This window comes from Stenella coeruleoalba, assembly GCF_951394435.1.
Source record: "Stenella coeruleoalba genome assembly, chromosome: 3".
In the NCBI taxonomy this organism is placed as follows: domain Eukaryota; kingdom Metazoa; phylum Chordata; class Mammalia; order Artiodactyla; family Delphinidae; genus Stenella; species Stenella coeruleoalba.
Genome location: NC_137148.1, coordinates 109,204,451 through 109,221,866, shown reverse-complemented (window position 1 = coordinate 109,221,866; position 17,416 = coordinate 109,204,451). Strand labels below are relative to the sequence as shown.

Sequence of the window (17,416 nt, the reverse complement as noted above, 5' to 3'; positions counted from 1 at the left end):
TAGTTTACTATTATATACTAAACTATTGATTGTAAAAATATATTTCATAGTAATAGCTAATGTTTACTGAGTTGAGAAGTGTGGCAGACCCTGGGTTTTTTTGGGTTTTTTTTTTGGTAAATTTATTTATTTTATTTTATTTTTGGCTATGTTGGGTCTTCGTTGCTGTGTGCGGGCTTTCTCTAGCTGTGGTGAGCGGGGGCTACTCTTTTGAGGTGCACGGTCTTCTCATTGCAGTGGCTTCTCTTGCTGTGGAGCACGGGCTCTAGGCACATGGGCTCAGTAGTTGTGGCACGCGGGCTCAGTAGCTGTGGCTCACGGGCTCTGGAGCACAGGCTCAGTAGTTGTGGCACACGGGCTTAGTTGCTCTGCGGCATGTGGGATCTTCCCGGACCAGGGCTCAAACCCGTGTCCCCTGCATTGGCAGGCGGATTCTTAACCACTGCACCACCAGGGAAGTCCTGGCAGGCCCTCTTCTAAGTCCTTAGCATATGTTAACTGCTATGTCTATTTAGCAGGCTCCGTCATCATCTTCATTTTACCTGCAAGGAAACAGACATGGTGCAGATCACAGCTACTTGTTGAACTCACTTATTCTTCATTTGGATTTTAGCTAATCATCTTGGGTTGTCCAGATAGTATTAGCATCTGCAAATAAGAAAAATTTTGTTTTCTCCATCCTAATAGTTATAGTTCTTTTGTTTTTGTTGTCTTCTTGAACTGCCCAGAGCTTCTAGAGCATTTTTACAATAGGAATCTTTGTTTTGTTCATGAATTTCATGGAAATTCTTTTGGTATTTCATTGCTAAGTATGCAGTTGGCTGTTGGTTTTGTATATATTCATCATGTTATAAAATTATTCTTCTATTTCTAGTTCATAAAAGATTTTCTCCTTTTTGACATCTTTCAAAGAGAACTACTTTCTGCCATATCCCCATCCTTCTCCTATCACTGGTGATTAGAAGGGAGGATTTAGCTGGAGATCCTCTATTGCTCTGCTCCTAATAGAATTGTAGAGGCCAGGAGGCCCAGCACTCCTGGAGAGATCTAAAATAGGTTCCTACCCTAGGCCCTGGACTGTATCTTGGAACAGCCTTGGCTTGAGATACTAGGACATCTACGGCTCAGAGTCAGTTCTTAGTGTCATTGATGTCGCTGAGGGAGGGTCTAGCCAGTGTGTGTGGAGAATGGGGACCAGAAACACCTCGCCTCCTGCCCCCCAGCTTCCATTCCCTGGACCAGCTCCAGATTCCTCCAGGAAAGAAAACTGCTTTCTTGGCTGTCAGGTGGGAGAGGCACTGTTGTTCCATAACCTCCTGAGGGAGTTCTCCCTTGTCTTTCCGACCAAAGCACTAAAACATCGCTGTGTGTGTGTGTGTGTTGATGTTGGGTGCATGTGTGCACATGGGTGTGGCTGGGCAGTGTGGGCAGGGAGGAGCGTGTTGGGAAAATTTGTCTTTGAACAGAAGCCATGTGAAGAGCCAAACATGTTGGCTATTACAAGCTGACCTCTCCTTTCCGGAGCCTGTGAGGGACAGATGCTATGCTGGCTTTGAAGTAGGGCCCATGAGCTTAACTTGTCCTGTGGGGAATGCCTGGCAGCTGCCTGTGGGTCTCTGGTCTGCTTTCAAAATAGCCCTGTCTATCCCTGGGAGCAGAGCCCCAGCTGCCCAGAGCCTCCCTGTGGGTGTCAGGCCAGTGCTGTGGCTCACATGTTTGGGTGGGGTCTAGCTGCAGCTGCAGTTGTCATCAGGAAAGAACCGTAGATGCGATCTCAGGGAAGCTCTCTGCTCTGGGTGCAGTGCCATCCTACCAGAATGTGCTGCAGCAGCTCGTGTCCAGGTTGGTTGATCTCACCTCCTGGCCAGTCTTCTAGTCCATCCACCCCCTCCATCCCTTCTGCCACCTCTTGCCCTGACCTCTCCCTTACATCCTCACTGGCCTCCTTCCTGCTTTGATGCCTCCTTAGCCAGCCCTCCATGATGTCTCCACAGTGATCCTTCTTACATTCAGATTGTGGTGTCCCTCCTCTGCATAAAGCCTTCCCTGCTTCTCATTGGTCATAGGTTGCATCCAGCCCAACCCCCACTTGCCTCCTCAGCCTATTCTCATCTCTTTGCTCTGAGTTCTAACCCACAGTCATAGTGTCACATCCATTTTCACCTCTGGGCGTCTGCATCACTGTTCTTTCCCTGTTCCTGTAATGTTCTCCCACCTGGCTAACTCCTACTTACCCTTCAGATCTCAGCTAGGTGGTCCCCCCTGTAGGAAACCATTCTTGATCCTGTAGACTGAGCTCCCACAGACATTGAGCTTCCCCTCTCCCAGCACCTACCATGCTGTGCTGTGATTACCCAGCTAGTTTTCTGCCTTCCCCACTTGACTGAGTTGTATGAGGGCAGGGGCCATGTCTTAGTCACCCAGCAGTGCCAGGCACATAGTAAGCACTCATTAGGACAGTCCACAGCCGAAGCACTGGGGGCTGGCTCCAGGCAGCAGGTCCTTCGTGGGAGTATCACTGCACCAGTCTGTGGAGACTGGGGGGATATGAGGTAGGTGAGGTGGGGTGTGTGTGTGTGTGTGTGTGTGTGTGTGTGTGTGTGTGTGTGTGTGTGTGTGTGTGTGTGTGTGTGTGTGTGTGTGTGTGTGTGTGTGTGTGTGTGTGTATGAGTGAGTATGTGGAGGTGGCTTCCAGGCAGCAGTTTACTTATTGCACCTTGTAGATTCCTTTCCTATTCTATCATCTGACCTCGCAGGCCTCCCAAGGTAGTGAAAACTGTGCCTTCTTTTTTTGTTCCTTGCAGCAGTGGGAGGCCAGCGTGGGCTGGTGCAGTAGGAGAGTGTTTGGGTAGGTTTCTGGGCAGAGAAGGCCGCTGAGGTTCAGAAGGACAGTGTAGTTGACCACGTTGAGAGGAGCATGCAAGATTGAGGCTCAGGGATGGCAGCACAGTCTGAATGTGGTAGGAGCAGCCAGGTGCAGGAAGGTGTGGTGGATGGGCCTGGTGAGAAAGGGGCTGTCCAGGCAGATGGGCAGATGGACAAAGCAGACTCCATAGGCATAATTCTGCAGACAGCATGGACCTGGGAGGGAGCAGGGGCAGGCAGCAGCCAAGCAGGGTAGTGGCCAGGGTCTGATAGAGCAGGAATTTGGAGGCCCCAGACCACTGCCCTGGCCTGGCTTGCAGGATCATGGGGCCTTGGTTAGAGCCACTGACTGCAGAGCTCCTTCCCGCACTGGCCTGATTGACAGATCAGGACCCAGTCTCTCCAAGAAAAAAATACTCAAGGCAAAGAATGATACGTCTGCCCTTTCTTCCTGCCTTCCAGCTTGCACGAGCCACTGTTCGTGATCCCAAGACAGGTGTTCTCACTGTTGCCAGCTACAGAGTTTCCAAAAGGTTAGCAAAGGTGATGGTGGTGGCGGGGTGGCTGCTCAAGCCCCAACTCCTGGGCCTCCCAGTTCCTATTGAAGTGAGGGTGGCTTGGCTTGTCCTCCCTGCTGGCACCTCCCCTACATGGAGCACTCATCCTGTGCTGCCTGTTAGTGCTGGCCCTGATGCTGGGGAGAGAGTGCAGAACCGCATCGAAACCTGCCTTCCCCACCTTCCTTTCTCTCCCTCTTGTTTTGGCTTAGCTCCTGGCTGGAGGAGGAGGATGACCCAGTTGTGGCTCGGGTGAATCTTCGGATGCAGCACATCACAGGCCTAACAGTAAAGACTGCAGAATTGTTGCAGGTATGGCTTGTTTCTGGGAACCCTGGAGTTGGGAAGGGAGTATTTCTAGCTAGATGTTCTTCCAGGGTGCTCAGGGCCAGACATAGGGAGGCTTGCCCAGTAAACGGTAGGACTGCAGGATGCTATGAGTATGGAGTGGCCTCGTGTTGGGAAGCCAGAATTAAGTATGCCCACTGGCATTCAACAATTAGCATTGAACAAATGTCAACTGAATGTCTTTTGTGTGCCCAAGTATCATACTCGGAGCTAGGGATCATTGGTGGGCATGGCAGGCCCATTTATGTCTTCTTGACTACAGAAGCTGAAATCCTAAGTTGTTTCAGGGACACCTCTAAGAGCTATAAATATCTTCATGGGTCATGGTTCTAAGTCATAGTCAAATGCACTTGGAGGTAAAGTGTTCTGTAATACATTGGTAGCATTGAGAGGCCTGGACTGGTTGGCTGGTGAAGGTGGAATGCTCCTTTCTAAGTACCCCCTTGGGACCCTGGCCTCCTGTTTTGCATTTCAGAGGTGATTGTGAAGAAACATGGTAGCACCATGCTGAAAATTTTGGGTAAAGCTCCTACTAATGTGTTGTCTGTTCTGTTGAGTTCAAATCAGTACTGGCCACACTCCCTTCTGAACATCCCAACTTCTCGGTTCTGCTGTAAAATGACAATCTGAGACACTGCCAGAGAAGTTTCAATGGCATTTTTCTTGAGCCCCCTGGATCTGTCTGTTTGGCCAGAGTTCCCGTGTATTTAAGAATATCACACTTTACCTGATCAACCATGGCTCTTCAGTAGAATACTGAACTGAGATCACTTGGAAAAGATTCTCTGAACTTTTGCCTGGACACATACAAGCAAATCAGCACTCATTTCCCCCCCATAGCTGTGTCAGCAATCAAAACCAATTTTGAAGGTCCTCCTTATGAATTTATGTGAAGTCCACCAGAGTTTCTAAAAACATGCTGATTATCTTACAGTCCTGTGAAATTTTAATATAATTTTTTCATTTCAACTCAACTTAGTGTTGAGTTTGTAAGCCTAATTGTTGGGTAAGTTCTGCAGACAAGCACATCAAGAGAGGACTTCTGCCACGTCTCCCACTTTCCTCTTACGTGTGAGGACACCACCATTTCAAGAGCGATAGGGGCTCTCCATGCCCTGGGTGCATCCCTGTTGGCGTAGTTGTGATTCATATCTTCCTGGAGCAGCTTTGTTATTGTTGTTAAGACATCTACCACTGCATATCAGAGCCTGTTAGGACTGTTGTGGCCCTTACTGAGGATGATGTTCTTCTTGGTTGCTGATTCTGTACCCTGGACCAAGAGGCTGAAAAGAGTGTACAGGACCTGTGCCCCTGTTGCTCTCCTGGCTGCACCCTCTGAACCCTATCTCACATGCAACCCCAGAAGACAGCAGCTTCGTGCTTGGACTGGCTTCTCTGCCACAACCCTGGTTTCATCTTAACTGATATCTTGTCATGTTGTAACTCAATTGATGAATGGGATCTGAATGCCGCAACTCCAGTGGAGGGGCTTTTATGGTCAGGGCTCTTCTGGAAGAAGACCACAGCTGCCAGGAGGTTGAGACACCATTTCTGTTTGCTTTCATTCTCTAGGAACTGTCTTGGCATTTTCTTTGCCAGCCAGCATTGTTGAAACCTTTGATCCTACATGGTCTGAGGATAGGAACCTGGGTTTCAGTACCTGTCTGTGCTCATTCCACATTCCATGCAGTGTGATACATGCCTAGGCACCAGCAACAGCCTTCTCACCAGGGTCCCTACAGGCTTCTGGAAATGAACTGGTTTTTATGCTATCTATTGACACTCTTTCATCTGTAGTCGATGTGTTTGCTATAGATTATTTGGAAGAAAGGGCAAAAGACGTTTTCTTTTGAATTGGATGAGGGCCTAAGAGTGGAAGAGATGCTACATTGCCAGAATTCTTGAAGATTGAAGACACTTCCGACTAGATGTGTCAGCCTCACCAAATAAGTGATTTCTAACCATTTTTCCCCTTCATTCTGACCTCAGTACCATAAATACCCGCATTTTTCAAAGGACTGATTCTTCTACTTTTGTAACAAATGAATACCTCCTCCCAGGAATCAGTTTTGATTGTTATTAAAGGTATGTGTCTGTGGCCCTGAGTTTTCCCAGATGGTGATTCTGATGGCTGCACATCCGGAAGTTCCCGTGACACTTGTACTATTTGGGCACAGTATTAAAATAGTATAGGTGTAATAGCTTTAGCACCATGATCAAATGTGATTCCCAAAACTGTTAAAAGATGAGCCAGCTGTTAACAATACAGCTTCTTTCATTATCCCCAGGTAGTGAAAGTTTAAGCACTCCATCCAACAAGTGGGAGTGTTGGAAAATGCAGTCATACCCTGCTGCTCCAACAGCAAGCAGCAACTGAATTTTCCTGAGTGCACTGGCAAATTGATCACAGTCATGTTTAAAATTTTCTTCAAGTTCTCGACTATAGTGGATCCAAAGAAAAAGCATTTGTAATGTCACTTCATCAACTGCTCTAGAACTTCCCTGCTTAGATGAACCTCCAGGCTTAGGGTCACCTGCTGACCTCCTTGCACTAGGCCTCCTTGCACTGTTGATAGGATTTCTAGCTATTTTTGGTGTGGGACTCTTTTTTTTTTTTTAATTGTTTAAAAAATAAATGTATGTATTTTTGGCCTCATTGGGTCTTCGTTGCTGGGTGCGGGCTTTTTCTCTAGTTGCTGCGAGCAGGGGCTACTCTTCGTTGCGGTGCACGGGCTTCTCATTGCGGTGGCTTCTCTTGTTGCAGAGCAGGGGTCTAGGCGCGCGGGCTCAGTAGTTGTGGCGCATGGGCTTAGTTGCTCCACGGCATGTGGGATCTTCCCTGACCAGGGCTCAAACCTGTGGCCCCTGCATTGGCAGGCGGATTCTTAACTACTGCGCCACCAGGGAAGCCCCTGGTGTGGGAATATTGAAGGCTAAAGCAGTATATGACAGCATATTTTCTCACTGATTCTGATTCTTCATATCAACATTTTAATTTTTTTCGACATGGAAAAATCATGCTGCCGAAAATCCACATTTCATCACATTTGATAAATACTGTTTTTTACTCCAAGAGGAGGATTTTCTCTCTTGTAAAGCTCACCCTTCCTCTCTCTCCCTCATGTCCACGGGTCGCCATTATTGCCAGTTTTGCAGCATCTTTCACCTGTTAGAATTGCCAAAACGGGTATACAAAATCAATTTTCTGAGGACTAATATTTGAACTCCAAAGGTGTGTATGGTTTCATTAAGATACAGTAACCAAGTGTTCCCAGATGGACATTGGTGGTACCATTTGGTACATCAGCTTTCATGTCGGATTCTGTATTTTGTCTTGAACTTCATCTCTCATCTAGCTACTGAAGCTAAAATAACCATTGTGATTTAGGACTTATATTGTGCTGATAAACTGTTCATAAAGGCATTTATGATTTCTAATCCAATTAGTGGCACCTGAGGTGGCTCAGGCCCTATTTCAGGTCCAGGCTTCCACTGGGGGCACTGAGGTAGAGCAGCAGTTTTGGTCCCCCTGCAGCCAGCCGCCCATTCCCTGCTGCTTCACTTGGATGCAGAATTACTCTGTGCAGTGTACCACTGTGAGATGGAGTGGGATTTGTTTGTCCTATTCAGACTGACCAAGAAGAGCTTCTGGGGCATGGTGACAGAGGTGACAGGAGCACTGCCAGGCACTGAGTAGCTTCCAAACTAGCATTTAAAAAAAAACCCAATCCTGAGTTTGTTGTTGGCATTCTTCTGGATTACCATCTCATTATCTTCCAAATAATCAGGGCCCAGGCCAGGGCCTGCTTCAAGGAGGGCTCCCTCTGCTGCTGCCCTGAAGGGCTGGAGCTTCTCCACAGTGGTCATCTGCAGCTTGCCCATCTTTTCCTTTTTGGGAAACCACATTTGTGCTGCACCCTTCCTCTTGGACACAGCTGTAGACCTGTTTGCAGCATTTGTTCTGCCCATACTGGCAGGGGATAGTTACCCTCCTTAGAGAGGTTGCTCTTGGGGATCTGGTTGTTACCTAGGGAGATGGGCTGCTTCAGGGTGGTTCATGCTGCTAACAGTCCAATGCTGTTTTTTCCCACCAGGTTGCTAATTATGGAATGGGAGGACAGTACGAGCCACACTTTGACTTCTCTAGGGTAAGGCCCAAATCACAGGTGCTTTCAAGGGCTCTGCTGTAGCTGGTTTGAGAAGGCTGGAGCTTTTAGGAGCACTGTGGCCTTCACATCAGGCCCCCCTGCCTCAGCAGGGCCCCCTCTTTGTTGCTGGAGAAGCCCAAGTCCAGAGCCAAGTGCAGCCCAGCTGTTTCCCCTGTGAGGTCAGGAGTAGTCCCCCTGGCCCAAGCCTGCCATTCTTTGCCCTGACTCTAAAGCAGAGGACCTCACTAGGTCTCTGTGAAAGCTGTTCCTGCCCCCTCTCCCCCATGCCTGGCCAGGGTTTCCTTTGCAGCCTTGGCCCCTGGTCCAGGCCAATATATGGAACACATACTTAGTACCTTCCCTTGACCTTTTTGGCCCCAGTCCTGTGGGTGGCGGGTGAAGTCAGTTGCAAACTCGGGTGAAAGTTGTTATCTATTGCAGCGACCTTTTGACAGCGGCCTCAAAACGGAGGGAAATAGGTTAGCGACGTTTCTTAACTATGTAAGTATTGGGTACAGGCCCACTGTTTACTCTCACTTAATTTTATAGAAGGATGAGCAAGATGCTTTCAAGCGTTTAGGGACGGGGAATCGTGTGGCCACGTTCTTAAACTACGTGAGTATGACGCGTGCAGTGTATGGGCCTTAAGGGGAGCCTGGGTCCAGAGTGCTCTCTTATATCCACTCCTGTCAGAGCTGATACCACCAGCTGTTGCTTGATGGCTGGGCCCTTCTGGCCCTCAGCGCCCATCTTGGCTGGAGTAGAGAGTTGCCCTTTGTTCCCATTTGTGTGCTTCCCCCAACCCCCGTGACTTTTACATCCCTGGCTCCTATTAGATGGCCCAGAGCTAGTCTGGACTTTTGGGATGGGTGTCCTGGAGGGTTCCCTGCTTGGCAGCAGAGTGAGGAGGTAGCTTGGAAGTGCTCTTAGATGAAGCTGCCTTCGTTTCCCCAGAGCTCAGTGGCCTGCCTGCCTGCCTGCCACCTGCTGCCTGTACTCCAGCCACAGGTTGTTGGGTTTACCTCTCACACAAGGAACAGTGTCCTCTCCCCTCTGCTGAGACAGCCAGGTCTAGAGAGGCATAGAAGCTGTCAAGTAACTTAGAGACAGAAGCCTGTGTCCACTTTTCCCTTTGGTGTCTCGTTTAAGTTTTTATCATGTGGTTATTATGTGCTGGGGACTGCCGTGAACATGCGGGTGAGCAGGACATTTGTGGTCTCTCTTAGGCTTACGGTCCTAATATGAAAGACTTGCTTTTAAACATAGGAGAGGTAATTGTTTAGTTACTATAGTGATAAGTGCTTTGAAGAAGTAGTGCAGAGTTGGGGTTCAGAGAAGGCCTACCTTGGGAAGTAACATGTCGGTTGAGACTTGAAGATTGAGTGGAAATTAGTTGGTGGAACATGATTTCTGGTAGAGAAGAGAATGTGTGGAGACCTGGAAGAGGGAAGGAGATTGGGATGTTGGAAAAAGAGAAAAAGGGTTGTGGGTCTCAGAGATAGTGCATTAATTTGGGGTGGCTAGAGGGAGAGGCTGGTGAGACTGCCAGGACCTTCAGGTTCTAGGAAAGAGCCTGGATTTGATCCCCACTCTGATGGGAAGCCATCAGGGGTTTTCATCTTATTCATTTACCATATGTCTGTTGGGTGCCTTTCAGTCTGTCTGGTATGTGTCCTGTGGAAATATTTTAGCTCCATGTTTGATTACATTACAGGCAAAAAACTTGAAGGAAGAGACAGATGAGAAAGAAGTGGTGCTTTGGGCATGAGCTGAGGCACGCTCTGTGGGCATGAGTCCAGCCTTGCTATTGTGAATATTGTGTTCCATTTAGTTTGAGGTTTTACTGTGGGAGAAAGCAGGCCTTCTGGAGACACAGTGCCCTAGCTGGCCCTGGGGATGGTAGCTGTTCTGGGAAGGTGAGGGTCTGACTAGACCTGCACGTTACTCAAGCCAGAGAAACAGAATCCATAGTTGGGACCACAGATGGTGTTAGAAGCTGCAGGGAGCTCCTGGTCAGGGAAGCTCACAGAGCACAGTGGCTTAGGCAGGCCAGCCTGGATGAGGATAAAGGGGGTGGGGTCAGTCAGGCATTTTCCCAGTACAGACTCAGATTTTTCCCACTTGAGGACAGCCAAGATATTGGTATCCTGCAGGCCTACATCTCTCCATGGCATGGAGACTGTCCTGATGAACCACACAGATTAAACAGGGTTTAGGGAGGGGCAGGGTGTGGGAAGAGCCTTTCTTGGCCAAAGGGCTGGTGGTGGAGTTGTTCATGCTCACAGGAGGGTGATCCGCATACTTTGTCATGTCCTTGGTGGCTCAGTTGCTCTGAGAGCATTGAGTAGAAGGGCCAAGCTCTATGCCTTGTATTCCCAGATGAGCGATGTGGAAGCTGGTGGTGCCACTGTCTTTCCTGATCTGGGGGCTGCACTTTGGCCTAAGAAGGTAAGTTCTGGTTCTTGTGGGTCGAAAGTTGAAGTGCAGAACTCAGACCTCATCCATGTCTCCTAGTCCCATTCTCTGGCCTGCTTGAATATCACTTTGAGGGGGCCTTAGCCCCTTCCTGCCTGAACCCTGACCTGTGGTCTCAGCTTCCATCTGGCGAGATGGGATGGAGAGGGAAGTCCCTTCAGGGCCAGGTGGGATTCCAAACATCCACGCTACCATGAAGGGTAGGTGCTTTCTGGGGAGCTTCTCTGTACTGGAGTCCCAAAGCCCTGTGCCCCTGGACATGGGAAAGTGAAGGTGTTTCTACTCAGGGAGGGCTCTTTGGTACTCGGGGTCAGATCGTTGAGCCCAATATCTAAGGGTGTTGTATGACAGGGCTTCTCTTTCCAGGGTACGGCTGTATTCTGGTACAACCTCCTGCGGAGCGGGGAAGGTGACTACCGAACGAGACATGCTGCCTGCCCCGTGCTTGTGGGCTGCAAGTGGGGTGAGTGGCTTAAGCTGTGGTGTTGGCCTCTGGGCTCTAGTGGTCAGCCTGAGACTCTGAGCTGGGAGACAGTTGCTGCTAAATTTTCACAAAGCCAAGACTGTCTCCCTTTTTGAGATTTGGTTTTTTGTTTTTGTTTTTTCTTGCTAACAGGTAGTCCCACCCAGCCATGTTGCTGTCCACTCAGCTAGTTATGTGCCAAGACAGCTGGTTGGGAACACTCCCAGAGATGCCTAGAGAGCTAAGGAAGCCCCAAGGAAGAATAGCTACATAAGCATTGTAGGTCCAGGATGGCTCCCCAGAAAAGTGGACTCTGGCAGGGGTTCTGAGGTTGCAGTGGGGGAGAACTGGAAACAGAGAGGAGAGGGTGTCCCAGGCAAGCAAAACCCACGTGGAACAAGGCACAGGCTAAAACCAGCATCATAGGTGTGGGGGCTGGCTGCCTTTGTCTCTTGTGCAAGGGGAGGCCCGTGGCACAGGGGCCAAGAGATGAGGCTCAAGTTTGGGACCAAACTGTGGAGGCTGAAGTTGAGCTTTATTCTGGAAGCAGCTGTGGTGAGTCATAGAGAGGCTTGAAGCAGGATGTGACAGGAAATGATCACAAAGAGATAAGTTTATAGCCCTCTTGGAGAGTTATGGGGATAAAGAGTGATAGGTTCAGAGAAAATTAAGCAAATGAAAAAGAAAATGAGAAAAGAAAAAGTTGTACAAGAAAGCAAATATAAGTACAGTTGACCCTTGAACAAAGCAGGGGAGGAGCTTCAAAATGGCAGAAGAGGGCTTCCATGGTGACGCAGTGGTTAAGATTCCGCCTGCCAATGCAGGGAACACGGGTTCGGGCCCTGGTCCGGGAAGATCCCACATGCCGCGGAGCACCTAAGCCCCTGCGCCACGACTACTGAGCTTGCGCTCTAGAGCCCGTGAGCCACAACTACAGAAGCCCATGCGCTTAGAGCCTGTGCTCTGCAACAAGAGAAGCCACTGCAATGAGAAACCCGCACACTGCAACGAAGAGGAGCCCCTGCTCGCCGCAAGTAGAGAAAAGCCCGTGCGGATCAATGAAGACCCAACGCAGCCAGAAAAAAAAAAAGATGGCGGAAGAGTAAGATGTGGAGATCACCTTCCTCCCCACAAATACATCAGAAATACATCTACATGTGGAACAACCCCTATAGAACACCCACTGAACGCTGGCAGAAGAACTCAGACCTCCCAAAAGGCAAGAAACTCCCCACATATCTGGGTAGGGCAAAAGAAGAAAGAAAAAACAGAGACAAAAGAAGAGAGATGGGACCTGCACTAGTGGGAGGGAGCTGTGAAGGAGGAAAGGATTCTACACAGTAGGAAGCCCCTTCATGGGTGGTGGAGGGGGGAAGCTTCAGAGCCACGGAGGAGAGCGCAGCAACAGGGGTGCGGAGGGTAAAGCAGAGAGATTCCTGCACGGAGGATTGATGCCTGCCAGCACTCACCAGCCCGAGAGGCGTGTCTGCTCACCCGCCAGGGGGTGGGGGTGTGGGAGCTGGGAGCTGAGGCTCGGGCTTTGGGGGTCAGACCCCAGGGAGAGGACTGGGGTTGGCTGCGTGAACACAGCCTGAAGGGGGTTAGTGTGCCACAGCTAGCCGGGAGGGAGTCCGGGAAAAGGTCTGGAGGTGCCGAAGAGGCAAGAGACTTTTTCTTGCCTCTTTGTTTTGCGGTGCGCAAGGAGAGGGGATTAAGAGCACTGCTTAAAGGAGCTCCAGAGACGGGCGTGAGTAGTGGCTATCAGTGCGGACCCCAGAGACGGGCATGAGACACTAAGCCTGCTGCTGCAGCCACCAAGAAGCCTGTGTGCAAGCACAGGTCACTATCCACACCTCCCTTCCTGGGAGCCTGTGCAGCACACCACTGCCAGGGTCCCGTGATCCAGGGACAGCATCCCTGGGAGAACACACGGCGTGCCTCATGCTGGTGCAACGTCATGCTGGCATCTGCCACCACAGGCTTGCCCAGCATTCTGTACCCCTCCCTCCCCCCCGGCCTGGGTGAGCCAGAGCGCCCTAATCAGCTGATACTTTAATCCCATCCTGTCTGAGTGGGGAACAGATGCCCTCAGGCCACCTACACGCAAAGACAGCGCCCAATCCAAAGCTGAACCCCAGGAGCTGTGTGAACAATGAAGAGAAAGGGAAATCTCTCCCAGCAGTCTCAGGAGCAGTGGATTAAATCTCCACAATCAACTTGATGTACCCTGCATCTGTGGAATACCTGAATAGACAACAAATCATCCCAAATTGAGGCGGTGGACTTTGGGAGCAACGATATATATATATTTTTCCTTTTTCTCTTTTTCTGAGTGTGTACGTGTATGCTTCTGTGTGTGGTTTTGTCTGTATAGCTTTGCTTTTACCATTTGTCCTAGGGTTCTGTTTTTTTTTTTTCTTTTTAGTATAGATTTTAGTGCTTGTTATCATTGGTGGATTCGTTTTTTGGTTTGGTTGCTCTCTTTCTTTTTTATTACTTTTTAACTTTTTAAAAAAATTTAATACCTATTTTTTATTTTAATAACTTTATTCTATTTTATTATTATTATTATTTCCTTTCTTTCTTTTTTTCTCCCCTTTATTCTGAGCCGTGTGGATGACAGGGTCTTCGTGCTCCGGCTCCGGCTGTGTCAGGCCTGGGCCTCTGAGGTGTGAGAGCCGAGTTCAGGACATTGGTCCATCAGAGACCTCCCAGCTCCATGTAATATCAAATGGTGAAAATCTCCCAGAAATCTCCATCTCAACGCCAAGACCCAGCTCCACTCAACGACCAGCAAGCTACAGTGCTGGACACCCTATGCCAAACAGCCAGCAAGACAGGAACACAACCCCACCCATTAGCAGAGACGCTGCCTAAGATCATAATAAGGTCACAGACACCGCAAAACACACCACCAGACGTGGACCTGCCCACCAGAAAGACAAGATCCAGCCTCATGCACCAGAACACAGGCACTAGTCCCCTCCACCAGGAAGCCTACACAGCCCACTGAACCAACCTTAGCCACTGGGGGAAGACACCAAAAACAACGGGAACTACAAACCTGCAGCCTGCAAAAAGGAGACCCTAAACACAGTAAGTTAAGCAAAATGAGAAGACAGAGAAACACACAGCAGATGAAGGAGCAAGGTAAAAACCCACCAGACCAAACAAATGAGGAGGAAATTGGCAGTCTACCTGAAAAAGAATTCAGACTAATGATAGTAAAGATGACCCAAAATCTTGGAAGTAGAATGGAGAAAATACAAGAAACGTTTAACAAGAACCTAGAAGAACTAAAGAGTAAACAAATGATGAACGACACAATAAATGAAATTAAAAACTCTCTAGAAGGAACCAATAGCAGAATAACTGAGGCAGAAGAATGGATAAGTGACCTGGAAGATAAAATAGTGGAAATAACTACTGCAGAGCAGAATAAAAAAAAAGAATGAAAACAATTGAGGACAGTCTCAGAGACCTCTGATACATCTGGGACAACATTAAATGCACCGACATTCAAATTATAGGGGTCCCAGAAGAACAAGAGAAAAAGAAAGGGACTGAGAAAATATCTGAAGAGATTATAGTTGAAAAACTTCCCTAATATGGGAAAGGAAATAGTTAATCAAGTCCAGGAAGCACAGAGAGTCCCATACAGGATAAATCCAAGGAGAAACACATTAAGACACATATTAATCAAACTGTCAAAAATTAAATACAGGGCTTCCCTGGTGGCGCAGTGGTTGAGAGTCCGCCTGCCGATGCAGGGGACACGGGTTCGTGCCCCGGTCCAGGAAGATCCCACATGCTGCGGGGCGGCTGGGCCCGTGAGCCATGGCCGCTGAGCCTGCGCATCCGGAACCTGTGCTCCGCAGCTGGAGAGGCCACAACAGTGAGAGGCCCGCATACCGCAAAAAAAAAAAAAAAAAAGGCTAAGAAAACATTAAAAGCAGCAAGGGAAAAACAACAAATAACATACAAGGGAATCCCCATAAGGTTAACAGCTGATATTTCAGCAGAAACTCTGCAAGCCAGAAGGGAGTGGCAGGACATATTTAAAGTGATGAAAGGGAAAAACCTACAACCAAGATTACCCAGCAAGGATCTCATCATATTTGATGGAGAAATTAAAACATTTACAGACAAGCAAAAGCTAAGAGAATTCAGCACCACCAAATCAGCTCTACAACAAATGCTAAAGGAACTTCTCTAGGCAAGAAACACAAGAGAAGGAAAAGACCTAAAATAACAAACCCAAAACAATTAAGAAAATGGGAATAGGAACATACATATTGGTAATTACCTTAAGTGTAAATGGGTTAAATGCCCCAACCAAGAGACATAGACTGGCTGAATAGATACAAAGACAAGACCCATATATCTGCTGTCTACAAGAGACCCACTTCAGACCTAGGGACACATACAGACTGAAAGTGAGGGGATAGAAAAAGATATTCCGTGCAAATGGAAATCAAAAGAAAGCTGGAGTAGCAATTCTCATATCAGACAAAATAGACTTTAAAACAAGGAGACAAAGAAGGACACTACATAATGATCAAGGGATCAATCCAAGAAGAAGATATAACAACTGTAAATATTTATGCACCCAACCTAGGAGCACCTCAATACATAAGGCAAATACTAACAGCCATAAAAGGGGAAATTGACAGTAACACAATCATAGTAGGGACTTTAACAACCCACTTTCACCAATGAACAGATCATCCAAAATGAAAATAAATAAGGAAACACAAGCTTTAAATGATACATTAAACGAGATGGACTTAATTGATATTTATAGGACCTTCCATCCAAAAACAACAGAATACACTTTCTTCTCAAGTGCTCATGGAACATTCTACAGTATTCATCATATCTTGGGTCACAAATCAAGCTTTGGTAAATTTAAGAAAATTGAAATCGTATCAAGTATCTTTTCCGACCACCACACTCTGAGACTAGATATCATTTACAGGAAAATATCTGTCAAAATTACAAACACATGGAGGCTGAACAGTCCACTACTTAATAACCAAGAGATCACTGAAGAGATCAAAGGGGAAATCAAAAATTACCTAGAAACAAATGACAATGAAAACATGACAACCCAAAACCTGTGGGATGCAGCAAAAGCAGTTCTAAGAGGGAAGTTTATAGCAATACAATCCTACCTTAAGAAACAGGAAACATCTCAAATAAACAACCTAACCTTACACCTAAAGCAAGTAGAAAAGAAGGACAAAAACCCCCCAAAGTTAGCATAAGGAAAGAAATCATAAAGATGAGATCAGAAATAAATGAAAAAGAAATGAAGGAAACAATAGCAAAGATCAATAAAACTAAAAGCTGGTTCTTTGAGAAGATAAACAAAATTGATAAACCATTAGCCAGACTCATCCAGAAAAAAAGGGAGAAGATTCAAATCAATGGAAATTAAAAAGGAGAAGTAACAACTGATACTGCAGAAATACAAAGTATCGTGAGAGATTACTACAAGCAACTCTATGGCAATAAAATGGACAGCCTTGAAGAAATGGACAAATTCTTAGAAATGCACAACCTTCCGAGACTGAACCAGGAAGAAATATAAACAGACTGATCACAAGCACTGAAATTGAGACTGTGATTAAAAATCTTCCAGCAAGCAAAAGCCCAGGACCAGATGGCTTCAAAGGCGAATTCTCTCAAACATTTAAAGAAGAACTAACACCTATCCTTCTCAAACTCTTCCAAAATATAGCAGAGGGAGGAACACTCCCAAACTCATTCTGCGAGGCCACCATCACCCTGATACCAAAACCAAAAATGTCACAAAGAAAACTACAGGCCAATATCACTGATGAACATAGATGCAGAAATCCTTAACAAAATACTAGCAAACAGAATCCAACAGCACATTAAATGGATCATACACCATGATCAAGTGGGGTTTATCCCAAGAATGTAAGGATTCTTCAGTATACATGAATCAATCAAAGGGATACACCATATTAACAAATTGAAGAATAAAAACCATATGAACATCTCAATAGATGCAGAAAAAGCTTTTGACAAAATTCAACACACATTTATGATAAAAACCCTCCAGAAAGTAGGCATAGAGGGAGCTTACCTCAAATAACAGAGGCCATATATGACAAACCCACAGCCAACATTGTCCTCAGTGGTGAAAAACTGAAAGCATTTCCACTAAGATCAGGAGCAATACAAGGCTGCCCACACTCACCACTATTATTCAACATTGTTGTGGAGTTTTAGCCACAGCAATCAGAGAAAAAAAAAGAAGTAAAAGGAATCCAAATCGGAAAAGAAGAAGTAAAGCTGTCACTGTTTGCAGATGACTTGATACTATACATAGAGAATCCTAAAGATGCTACCAGAAAACTACTAGAGGTAATCAATGAATTTGTTAAAGTAGCAGGATACAAAATTAATGCACAGAATCTCTTGCATTCCTATACACTAATGATGAAAAATTTGAAAGTGAAATTAAGGAAACACTACCATTTACCATTGCAACAAAAAGAATAAATTACCTAGGAATAAACCTACCTAAG

At 47.0% G+C, this 17,416-nt stretch overlaps 1 protein-coding gene across 12 annotated transcripts in view; it reads left to right on the top strand.

Moving 5' to 3' along the window:
* P4HA2 (prolyl 4-hydroxylase subunit alpha 2) overlaps nucleotides 1–17,416 on the top strand; it is a 42,353-nt gene that overhangs the window by 20,042 nt on the left and 4,895 nt on the right. For 11 of the 12 annotated variants that reach the window (XM_079918803.1, XM_079918797.1, XM_079918796.1 and 8 more), the window contains 6 exons: nucleotides 3,328–3,398; nucleotides 3,635–3,734; nucleotides 7,865–7,918; nucleotides 8,468–8,533; nucleotides 10,298–10,366; nucleotides 10,760–10,856. In XM_079918803.1, the coding sequence (XP_079774929.1) occupies nucleotides 3,328–3,398; nucleotides 3,635–3,734; nucleotides 7,865–7,918; nucleotides 8,468–8,533; nucleotides 10,298–10,366; nucleotides 10,760–10,856 (457 nt within the window). Of the gene's footprint in view, nucleotides 1–3,327; nucleotides 3,399–3,634; nucleotides 3,735–7,864; nucleotides 7,919–8,359; nucleotides 8,420–8,467; nucleotides 8,534–10,297; nucleotides 10,367–10,759; nucleotides 10,857–17,416 lie in introns of all 12 variants that reach the window. The other variant, XM_079918799.1, reaches the window with a different exon arrangement.